Raw genomic sequence first — 12028 nt, 5'->3', positions numbered from 1 at the left:
ATAACTATGACTACGTGAAGCCTTATAAAGTAATATATATATATATATATATATATATATATATATATATATATATATATATATATATATATATAATTTCCTCTACTTTTAAAATATGAATACGTATTCCTAAAACTCATCCTCTCCCGGTGTGTGATTATTTTTTTCTCTCCAATCATTTATATAAACAATAATCAATGATATTAGTTTATCCGAAGTAGCATTAAATAAGGATTATTAAAACTAGAAATAAGAAATTAATCTTGAGTAGAAAAATAAGGAATGATAGGATCGATGCATAATTTATGTTTGACATGAATACGTCTTTCCAAAATCCTTTTCGTGAGGAGACGTTTTGTCAAGCAATATGTTACAATCGGTTTCTCTAGTCAAGTCGTTGCAATGCCAATAAATTGTACTTTTTTGTTTAACACAAAATTTCATTATATCTTAATCTATTATTACGGATGTGAAACTTTTGTATAGACTCCAATTACTATAAATAGAGTTTCTCTCCATTATATTTAATACATCGTCCCCTTCATTTCTTTCGAAAATCATGAGTAAATTTCTCTCTCAAAATGCAATCATTTTTGTATGGTTGCTATGCGGAATCATGTTCAACACTGCCTTTTGCAGCTTCAATATTCGTTGCAACCAACAAGACATGCATGCTCTCTTAAATTTCAAGCAAGGAGTTACAGATCCCTCAGCTGTCCTTTCCTCATGGACCACTCAACTAGATTGTTGTCATTGGAAAGGAGTCATCTGTAGCAACATCACTAGTAGAGTCACTCAAATCACTCTCCCCTGTTCTACAACTCTTCCTAGCTATAGGGACGAAGAAGATAAATCACATTGTCTTACAGGTTCCATTCCCCTCTCCTTATTGTTAGCAGAGTTGAAATATTTAGAATACTTGGATTTGGGAAACAATGACTTCTTAGCATTACAATTTGATTATCTTCATAATCATAATTGTCATAATCTATCTATACCTACTTCTTCTCATAGTCAGTGTGTCAACTCTTCAACTCTTCATCATCTTGATATATCATATAACTATAATCTTGTCATCAACAACCTTCGGTGGCTTCCCTACATCTCCTCCTTAGAATATCTCAACCTCAATGAGATTGATCTTAGCATGGAATCTAATTGGCTTCAATTAGTTACTATGCTTCCATCACTTTCATTCCTCAAAATGCGTGGTTGTCAACTTAAAGACTTGAGTTTGTCTCTTCAGTATGCTAATTTTACTAAACTCGAATATCTTGGTCTTTCTGCAAATGAATTTAACTCAGTGTTGCCTAAGTGGTTATTCAATCTTAGTTGTGGTATTTATCATTTAGACCTTAGGTCAAATTCTTTAATAGGACATCTACCTAAGGCTTTGTTAAATCTTCGAGAACTAGAAAACTTGATCTTGCAAGACAATAACTTTGATGGACCCATTCCAGATTGGTTAGGTGATTTCAAACATTTAAAAATTCTTATTCTTGGAATAAACAAGTTTTCAGGATCTATTCCCACAAATTTGGGAAATCTATCAACCTTGATTGAATTGGATGTGAGCTCAAATCCATTGACAGGAGTTGTGTCTGAGAGAAATTTAGCCAAATTGTCAAAATTAAAGTTATTGTATATATACTCATATTCCACGTTAATCTTTGACTTTGACTCGGATTGGATTCCACCTTTTCAACTTGAGGAATTAGTACTTGGGTTTTCAAATCCCAACCTTCCTGCGTGGTTCTATACACAACGATCACTTGAAATATTAACTATATGGAATTCATCATTTGAGGCTCCAGACAAATTTTGGAATTGGGTATCATCAGTGATTGAACTCGACTTAGAAGGCAATTTGATAGACGGAGACATGTCAAATGTGTTGTTGAACTCTACAGTCATTGACATATCATCAAATGGTCTAAAAGGTTTCTTGCCTCAATTATCACAACAGGTGACCATTGTCTCGTTATCAAATAATTCATTATCAGGAGAATTGTCTCCCCTCTTATGTGGTCATAATGTGTCGAATGGGAAAAACAATTTGTTGTATTTGGACATATCATTTAATAATCTATCTGGAGGACTTACGAATTGTTGGAAGAATTGGAAATCTTTGGTTGCTGTTCACTTGGGAAGCAATAATCTATCAGGAAAGATACCTCCATCACTGGGCTTCTTATCTAATCTCACCTCGCTCCATTTGCATGAGAATAAACTACATGGGGAGATTCCTCTCTCATTGCAAAATTGTCGCTCTCTATTGGTCTTTAACGTTCGCAATAACCACTTATCAGGGAACATACCAGATTGGATATCTCATGGTGTATTGGCTCTCCAATTAAGGTCCAATCATTTTAGTGGTAAAATCTCACCACAAATATGTGAAATGTCTTCCCTCATTGTGTTGGATATTGCACAAAACACAATCTCCGGTCATATACCCAGTTGCTTTGGTAATATCAAAACCCTACTTTTCAACAATGTCTCACGCCACAAACTTTCTTTTGAATTTCTTTCATCATCTCCTGGTCGTTACTTAATCAATGATGACAGTCTTGAATTGGTTACTAAAGGTCAAGTATTAGAATATGAAAGCAACCTACACTTTATGACCTTAATTGATATGTCAAGTAACAATTTGTCCGGAACAATACCTCCACAGATGTTTAGTCTCATTGGATTGCATTCCTTGAATTTATCCAACAACAAATTAGCAGGAGAAATACCAAATGAGATAGGAAATATGAAAAACTTGGAGTCCCTCGATTTTTCAACAAACCAACTTAGGGGAGAAATTCCTGAGAGCTTATCCAAATTATCCTTTTTGGGTTACTTGAACCTGTCATTCAATGATTTGACAGGCAAAATACCATCAGGAACACAACTTCAGGGATTCAGTGCACTTAGTTACATGGGCAATCATGATCTTTGTGGACCCCCACTTACCAAAATCTGCTTTCCAGATGATGAACATAAAGACAGAGAGGTTGTGCATGAAGGTGGAAATCAATTTAAATTTTTGACATGGTTTTACATCGGAATGGAATCTGGATTTGTAACAGGCTTTTTAGGAGTTTGTTGTACTATTTTCTTAAACAGAAGATTGAGACATACTTCCTTTAAGTTTGTTTATGACTTGAAAGATCGAATTCATATTATGGTGGTGACAAACATTAATCGCTTCAGTTAAGGTCAAATAAGTTACATAACAATACAGGTGAGTAGATCTTTTCTCTTTTTTATACAAATTTTATTTTAATTTATCTTTAAATTACTCTTTACCATTACTAAAATATACTTTAGTTCTTCATTTTTTTTCAATTATTGATTATTCTTTATATATTTTTAAATTATAGTAATATTTATATCTAACTTATTTGAAAACATATATTAGTGAATTGAGTTTAGAATGAAAACCATATATTAGTTTTCTCAACTCACATATGTCATAGCGTTATCTTAACTTTTAAATATGTCAGCGGCATCTTTTAAGTGGTTAAAGTAGAGTGAGTGAGTAGATCAATGTATTTTTTATTTATCAAAATTGGGTCGATAAAAACAATTGTAAAAAAAGTGAAAATATATTAGAATAATGGAAAGAAAAAATATCAATTTAAGACGTTTTATGGTGTATTAAAATTTTTTAGTTACTATAACTTATATGATAATGAATGCTTTCCTATTAATTTAGTTATTCTTATAAAATTCTTTCATTATTATATCTTAGGTATTATTCACAAAAAAGAGTACGAGTCATGACGCTTAGGAGAAGAGAACATGGTGGTATAGTTCTTACAGGCAATTTCAGCAGTGATGAACTTAAAATTTGGTTATTATTAATAGTTGGTGTATTTTGTTTTCTCTTTTTAAGTTACAGTGATGCTTTTCAACTTTATTTTTGTTTTTTCGTTTGTTCTGTGTTGGGCAAAACTGTTATATAAGGGTGTTGTAGCATTTAAGTGAAAGTATATGTTGTATGTTTTATATAGGAAATTGTATGTTTTATATTGAAATTTGTTTGCAAAAATAAACGAGGACGTCATGATTTTAAAATCAAAATTGCATTATAACGATGGATATAATGTTGGGTTGATCTTGCAGCACTTATAACTATGATTTGTTTAGATTATTAGAAAGAAATAAAGAGTAAGTTCAAATTAATTTATTCATTGACAGGTCTCATAATTTATTAATTTATGAGAAGTTATTGTACATGGTAAGGTCCAATCCGCTTTGAGGATTATCAGATACTTGATTTGAATTTAGTTGGTGCTTATCCATAAATCTCAAATAACTCCTTTATGTTGCTATCGTTCACATTAGATCAAACTAGAGTTGGGTATGCCAATCAGTCAACTCATTTAAGCTCGCATATATGCGAAACCCTCATTATAAAAAACATGTTCTTTTTATAGTCTTCATTTTAAACGAACTTTAATTTTTATAAACTATATTCCTCTACAAACCTGTGGATTGAAATGACTCGTTTTTTTAATATAGTATCCAACCAAAACTAAAAATCGTAATCTATTTGATTGCTAGTTGGACAATTTTTTAGTGGCTTTTTATTCGTTAAAGTAATTCAGCGTCTCACTTGGAGAGTTATTTATTTGTTTAAGTAATTCGGTATGAATGTTAGTTGTTAAGTAACTTAGTGCATCGCCTCGAGGATATTTTTTTAGAATGTTACACTTTTAAATAACTTGATGTTTCGTTTGGAAGGTTTTTTATTCGTTGAAGTAAGTCGGTGTTTCATTTGAAAAGTTTTTTTTTAATGAGTGTTACTTGTTTAAATAACTCACTACTTGCTTGGAAGATGTTTTATTCATTATCTTACTTGGAGGACTTTTTATGAATGTTAGTTGTTTAGGTAACTCGATGTCTTATTTGTAGGGTTTATTATTCATTGAAGTAACTCCATGTTTTATTTAGAAGACTTTTTATGTATGTTACTTGTTTAAATAATTCGGTATTTTGCATAAAGTGTTGTTTTGTTAATGTTACTTGTTTGAGTAACTTGGTGTCTCACATAGAGGACTTTTATGAATGTTACTTGTTTAAATAATTTAATGTCTCATCTAAAGTGTTTTTTTATTCGTTAAAGTAACTTAGTGTTTCGCTTGAAAAACCTTTTTTAAATGTTAGTTGTTTAACTAATTGTGTGTCTCGTCTACATAATATTTTATTCATTGAAGTAAGATCGTACGTTATACGAGGAGCATTCTTGTTTGAGATGGTTTCTCCTCGTTTCTATTTTCAAATAACAACCTGTAGACAAAGTAAATGCTACATGTTCCATGCTGGTACGCAAATAAAACCATTGCCTTTTACCTACTCTTTACTAAAATAGATTTTACACAAAAAATTAAGGTTTGGTAACAAACTAACAATTTAAACTAGAAAAGATAAAAGATTAATCTTATTCATGGAAGAACTTGCAATAGGGTTACTTATATACATGAAAAGAAGTAACAAACTTAAAAATAAAGAAACAGAATAAACAACAAATAAAGATAATCACGTATTGTAACAAATGCAAATTAGTTAGAAACGAATTTGGCTAATATGACGTCTATTAGTCCCCCTCAAACTGGAGAATGTATATTAAGCATTCCCAGTTTGCAAAAAATAGATCTAAATGGTGCAGGCGTCAAAAATTTTGTATAAATGTTAGTCAATTATTGTGTTGAAGGGATAGGCACAAGATGAATAAAGCCTTGGTTGAGTTTTTTCCGAACAATGTGACAATCCAACTCAATATGTTTTGTACGCTCATGGAAGTTGGGATTATGAGCAATATGAATTGTTGAGCGGTTGTCACAAAAAAGTGTCACAGGAAAAGGCTTAGCAACTTGTAAATCCTTGAGAAGATAAGAGATCCATTGTACTTCACACAATGTTACTGCAAATGCGTGATTCTCAGCTTCACATGAGGACCGTGCTGCAATAGTTTGCTTCTTGGATCGCCATGAGATTAAAGAGGAACCAATGAATAAACTGTTAGGCGATTTCGGCAAGCATACCGAATCGTTCAAGTAATAAACCGGTAAGATTAGGTATCGTTTTCCCAAGAGACTCGTAATACTAGAGAATTGTGTGATTAACAACTCATATAGACTCAAGAACATAAAATCGATTTACAAACAAGTGCAGAAACATAAATTCACAAGTAATTACAAGGTTGGACTTTGGTATTGAAGGCACTTGGAAATGGAAAAGACTAGAAATGATATGAAATGACATTGTTAAGGTTAGGTTTCACCAATGGACTCTTGTGTATAACCAATTTCATCTCCTCTCTATCAATTTACTAAAGTCAATCCACTAAAACACTCTAGCCCTAATCCCTTAGGTGAAAGAGCCTAGGTTTTCCTTATCAAACTCCAACCCCTTGGACAATCTAACAAGCAAACCCGCATTAAGAATTAGGATCTTAAGACAACATGTGAATCATCTTCCATCCCTAGAATCAATGAACCACAAGGACTTCTATTTCAGTTCTGGGTTCCATCTTACGTCCCAATAATCCATGAAACCCCAAAATCAAGTCATGAACGTCCCCATTACATGCAAGCTTTAAGATCGGAAACAAGAACACTAGCAATTGATAGAAAAGGCATATATATAATCAAATCATTCACAAATTACACAAGATTCAGAGGCTACAACTAATCCCTAACAAGATGAACATGGAGAACCCTAAAGCTTACAAACATGGAAGATGGAAGAAGAAGGAGACCCAAAGGAAGAGGAGGAGATGTTCCCACAAGCTCCTCGCGCCCTCCATGAGCTCCAAACGTGAAATCGCACCTCCAACGAACCAAAGACCCAAACTCCTTCGCGTTTAAAGGTTAAATAAGCTCTGTCAGACACATCAGCAAAAGTCGCGCCCGACGCCCTCTCAGCCGCGCCCGGGCGCGAGGTTCTCGGGAAAAGTCGCGCCCGGGCGCCCTCTCAATCGCGCCCGGGCATGAAACTCTCTCTAAAATCACGCCCGGCGCCCCTCTGTCGCGCCCGGGCGCGGACCATCTGGATATGGGCGAGCGTCCATTGATCTCTTCATTGGACGAGTGTCCTATTCTCCTGGCCGAGGACGAGCGTCCACTGAGTGTCTTTTGGACGAGCGTCCTCTTCTGCTCGCTGAGCGAGCGTCCTCTCTTGCGACCACAGGGCGAGCATCCTCTTCTAGCTGGACGAGCGTCCTCTCTTGCGTCCACAGGCGAGCGTTCTCTTCTAGCTGGACGAGCGTCCTCTTCTGCCTAGCTGGACGAGCGTCCTCTTCTGCCTGGCTTGGACGAGCGTCCTCTTGTGCCTGGCTTGGACGAGCGTCCACAGCTCTTGGCTTGGACGAGCGTCCTCTTCTGTGTGCTGGACGAGCGTCCACTGCGCTTTGAGCGAGCGTACTCTCTGTCGTCCACACCGTGATGAGCGTTCGTTTTCTAGCTGGACGAGCGTCCTCTCTTGTGTCCACAGGACGAGCGTCCGTTTGCTGACGACGAGCGTTTCTGCTGTGTGCTTGCTTTGGTTCATCTCTATACATTGTTGGAGATTCTTCCAAGCTCATAATTAGCTACAAAATAAGGGATTATTGATGAAAATACATCAAAGTAGCCCAAAACACATTTATTCAAAAAACAAGACAAAAGAAGAGGATTTAACAAGTTATAAGTTAGAAAGGAGTTGATTTTGCTACTAAATTGATGCTTAAATAATGGTAAAAATTAGCATTATCATAAACGATACCTAGTAATCGATATTCTAGAGTCAATGCAACTAGCTCAGTCAGAGTCATTGTATGTGGTGAGCTTGTGAATGTTTGATGATGGACAGAAAAGGCCACACTCAAGTGAGTCCTTAACATAGCGGAGTACTCTATGAGCAGATGCTTGATGTTGATTTGTGGGGGAAAATAAGAATTGACTAAGTTGATTCACCACAAAAGTTATGTCTGGTCATGTAGTTGTAAGATAAAGAAGTCTTCCTATCAATCTTGTATAGGAGTGGATGTCTGAGATTGGTTTGCCAGTAATAGCTCCGAGCTTAACAAAGCTATCCATGGGTGTTGTTACTACCTTACAACATAGAAAACCAGAATCTAATAAAAGTTCCAAGGCATATTTGTGTTGGTTAACCACTATGCCCTTGGAAGACCATGCAATTTCTAAACCCAAAAAGAACTTGGCTTCTCCAAGATCCTTAATGCCAAATTGTGCATGAAGAGACTGTTTGACCTTATTGATTTCAGAAATATCATTTCCGGTTAACAAAACATCATCAACATAAATAGTAAAGTTGTGAAGGATTTATCTGTTTTCTTGGTATATATTGTGTGATCAACTTGACTTTGTGAATAACCAAGAATTTTCTGAGCACGAGAGATAGTATGGAACCATTGTCGACTAGCTTGCTTCAACCCATAGAAAGATTCTTTAATAAACAGACCTGCTTGGGCTTGGAAGTTGAGAGACCTTGCGATAAAGCCATATAGATTTCTTCGTCTAGATGTGCATGCAAGAAGGCATTATCTACATCTAATTGGTGTAAAAACCAATTTTTGGAGGAGGCCAAAGCCAATACAACTCTTAGAGTGGTCATTTTTGCCACGGGGGAAAAGGTATCCGTGAAGTCAATACCTTCTATTGGAGTGTAACCCTTCACAATCAACCTTGCTTTGTATAGTTCTATTATCCCATCATGTTTGTGCTTGACTTTGTAGACCCACTTGCAACCAATAAGGTTTTCGTTAGATGGTTTATAAACTAGGACCCAAGTATTATTACTTGCCAGCGCCTCTAGTTCTTGATCCATGGATATCCTCCAACACTCATGTTTGGAGGCCTCATAATATTTGGTGGACTCAGGTGTGATAGTGATATTCATAACAAAAGACTGATATAAAGGTGTCAAACAATGATAGGAAAGTACTTGAGAAAGAGGATAGAGATTACCTTTGCTTGAAGATTGATGTGGCACAAGAGTGGAAACAGTAAGGTTGCAAGATAATCCTGCAAGTACGAAGGAGGCTTTCTAATTCTCTTAGGTGAACACTGCGGTGTTAATATAAGATTATGTGGTATGGCTATTGTATCTATTTTTTGGTTTTCAGGAAAAGGATTTTGTGGTGTTTTAGGTTCTAATTCGGTTTTTGATATAGTGTAATCGAAAGGTTCCATAGTATGAAAGGTTGGAAAGGGAATACTAAAACTGGAAGTAGCATAGGTAGATCATTTAGTTGGTATGGAAAATGTTTTCATGGAAGATGACATTCTGAGATACTGACAATTCTCTAGTCTTGATGTCATAAACAATATAACATTTTTTGTCACTCTTATATCCTAGAAAAATACACCTTGTGGCTATAGGATCAAATTTGGTTCTATGACTAACAAAAAAGTGAATCAAAGACCTTGAGGTGAGTGAGGTAGGAAGACATTTATATAATAGCATATAAGGGCACTTGTTATCAAAGATTGATGTAGGGATTCTGTTGATGAGATAAACTGAGTGCATAACTTCATAAGACCACAATATTTTGGGAAGGTCGGCTTGAAACAATAGGGCTTTAGCAACATTGAGAATATGATGATGTTTTCTCTCTACAATAGAGTTTTGTTGGGGAGTTTCTACACAACTTGTTTGGTGAACTATGCCTTTTGTAGCATAAAACTGGTTAAATTGAAACTCTTTACCATTATCAACTCTAATGGTTTTAACTATTGTTTGAAATTAGCTTTCTACCAATGCACAAAAGGCTTGAAGTAAAGGTCTAACTTCTATTTTATTCTTTAGCAAATAAATCCAAGTGTGTTTAGAGTAATCATCAACTATGGTAAGAAAATTAGATTGATCATGTATGGACATCACATAAACTGGATCCCAAATATCAGAATGAATCAACTCAAATATTGCAGTGGTAAATGAAGAACTTAAGGGAAAACTAAGCTTTCTTTGTCTTGCAATATGACATATATCACAAACATGATTTTTATTACAATGAATGAAAGGGAACACTTTATTAATTGTTTGACCTCTATCAAAAGAAGGATGACTCAATCTATAGTGCCATAAGTTGGGAAAACTAGAAGAAAAACTAAAGAAAAATTTTATGAAATGGTGTTGCAAATAATAAAGGGTGAAGAAGAGTCGATTGTCTAGATGAAAATATAAAGACCTCTTTTTGCTTTAGTTGTGCCAATCATCTTGCAAGCACTGGAATCTTGTATTAAAAAAATGTCATTAAAGCAAGTCAACTTATAATGAAGGGTTTGGGTTAATTTTGTAACTGATATCAGATTGAATTTTAAGCTAGGGAGATATAACACATTAGTTAAAACAAAATTGGATGAAAGGTGAATTGTGCCAGAAATGATGGCTGAAACTAAGGTACCATTGGGTAGGGACACTTTGACAGGTAGTATGCCTATATGTAGTAAAGTGACCAAGGGAATTCGAGATGTGATTCATGGCACAAGTGTCTAGGATCCATCTAGAGATTAGTAGATTAGCATTGCTTGTTGGAGTTGAATTAGTACAAAATTCACATGAGAAGTGAGTGGCGTGGAGTCTCTCTATCGTGGCAGTAAAGCCGATAGATTCTGATGTTGGCTTGTAGTAAAACCAAACCGTGCACTTCCTTGTGTGTCTTTTCCTGATGAATCTTTTGGGAGTTGATCTCACTTTCTTCAGTTACCACAATATTTGAAGACCTTGGAGCAACGGTTTTGGAATTTCTGAACTTAAAACCAGCAGGGAAACCATGTTTCCTATAACAAATGTCAATTGTGTGACCTATTCTTCCACACCACAAACATTTCTTGGAAGTGTATATGTTATTCCAAACATTGTCATTCCCTTGATTTTTCTTGGAGTCTAAAGCTTCATTGCTAGTCGTAATAAGAGCCTTTGGCATAGAAACATCTTAATGGTAAATTGTCGTTCTTATCATGCAATCAGTGCAAAAATTTGGTCCATATTGGGCAGATTATCTAGGAGCATCGATTGTAATCTAACACCTGAATATTGATCATTCAACCCTCACAAAAATCTAACCACTTGATTCTTATTTCTCTCTTCTTCAATTTTCTGGATTACACCACATGAACATTTGAGGTTGCATGTATAAACAAGAAGGGAATTCAAAACATCTAATTCATCCCATAAAGTTTTCAATGTAGTGTAAAATTTTGATACAGAGTTATCACCTTGTCTTTGGCTGAAGATATCCTTTCGAATTTTTGAGATTCTGTATTAGAGTTGAAAAAATAAGTCAAGCTGGTTTTTTGTTAGTTTTTAAAAACCAGTTTCTCTAAATTGTCATCACGCTTGTATATAGTCTGCATCTATGCAGATTCAATAATACAAAATATACACTTCATTCATTCTTTCTTCTTCTCAATTCTCCAATATGAATAGATCAGTATGTGGAAAACGCTCACGGAGCTCCCTCCACCCATCTGAAGCCTTCTCACTCCAAAGAATGGATTGCGCAATCTCCACGTTCATTGACTTTATTAGCCAACTAAGAACAAGCATGTTACCTTGTTCTCATAAATAAAGATTGCATGATTCTTCAGTGGTTCTACAATCGTGCCGACAACGAATCCTAACTTGTTCTTTGTTAATAAGTTCATTTTCATTGCACGAGACCAATTATGATAATTCTTATATATGAGTAGTGGTGAGACAAGACAGGGGGCTTTCATTTGGGTGGATATATAGGGGATGCATTTTGTCCATCTTGCATAGTATAAGGGTAGTAGGTGGCTTTGTTAGCCATTGGTGCGCGCATAAGAGCTCTCTCAAAGAGAACTCCAATACCATAATAAACTAACAATTGAAACTAGAAAAAATAAAAGATTAATCTATTCATTGAAGAACTAACAGAGGATTACGTATATATACATAAAAAAAGTAACAAATCTAGAAATAAGAAAATATAATATACAACAAATAAAAATAATCAAGTACCATAAGAGAATTAGTTAGAAACTAATTTAATTAATATGACGTGTAT

The 12028-nt window shown here is 35.0% G+C and overlaps 1 protein-coding gene across 1 annotated transcript; it reads left to right on the top strand.

The window, feature by feature from the left end:
• The first annotated feature begins 875 nt into the window (after window positions 1–875).
• Window positions 876–4008, top strand: LOC124821527 (receptor-like protein EIX2). Its single transcript, XM_088099926.1, has 2 exons — window positions 876–3232; window positions 3743–4008. The coding sequence occupies exon 1, from the start codon at window positions 1148–1150 to the stop codon at window positions 3203–3205; it is 2058 nt and encodes a 685-aa protein (XP_087956052.1). The 5' UTR covers window positions 876–1147; the 3' UTR covers window positions 3206–3232; window positions 3743–4008.
• The last annotated feature ends 8020 nt before the right edge of the window (window positions 4009–12028 follow it).

This window comes from Vigna umbellata, chromosome 1, assembly GCF_029865625.1.
Source record: "Vigna umbellata cultivar VRB3 chromosome 1, Vumbellata_1.0, whole genome shotgun sequence".
Classification (NCBI taxonomy): Eukaryota; Viridiplantae; Streptophyta; class Magnoliopsida; order Fabales; family Fabaceae; genus Vigna; species Vigna umbellata.
Note: the sequence above shows the minus strand (reverse complement) of the source record. Positions and strands in the feature narration are given on the sequence as shown.

Bases quoted from the DNA above. Each gene is read 5' to 3' on its own strand.
- LOC124821527 (XM_088099926.1), top strand. From the start codon at position 1,148: ATGGAATCTAATTGGCTTCAATTAGTTACTATGCTTCCATCACTTTCA.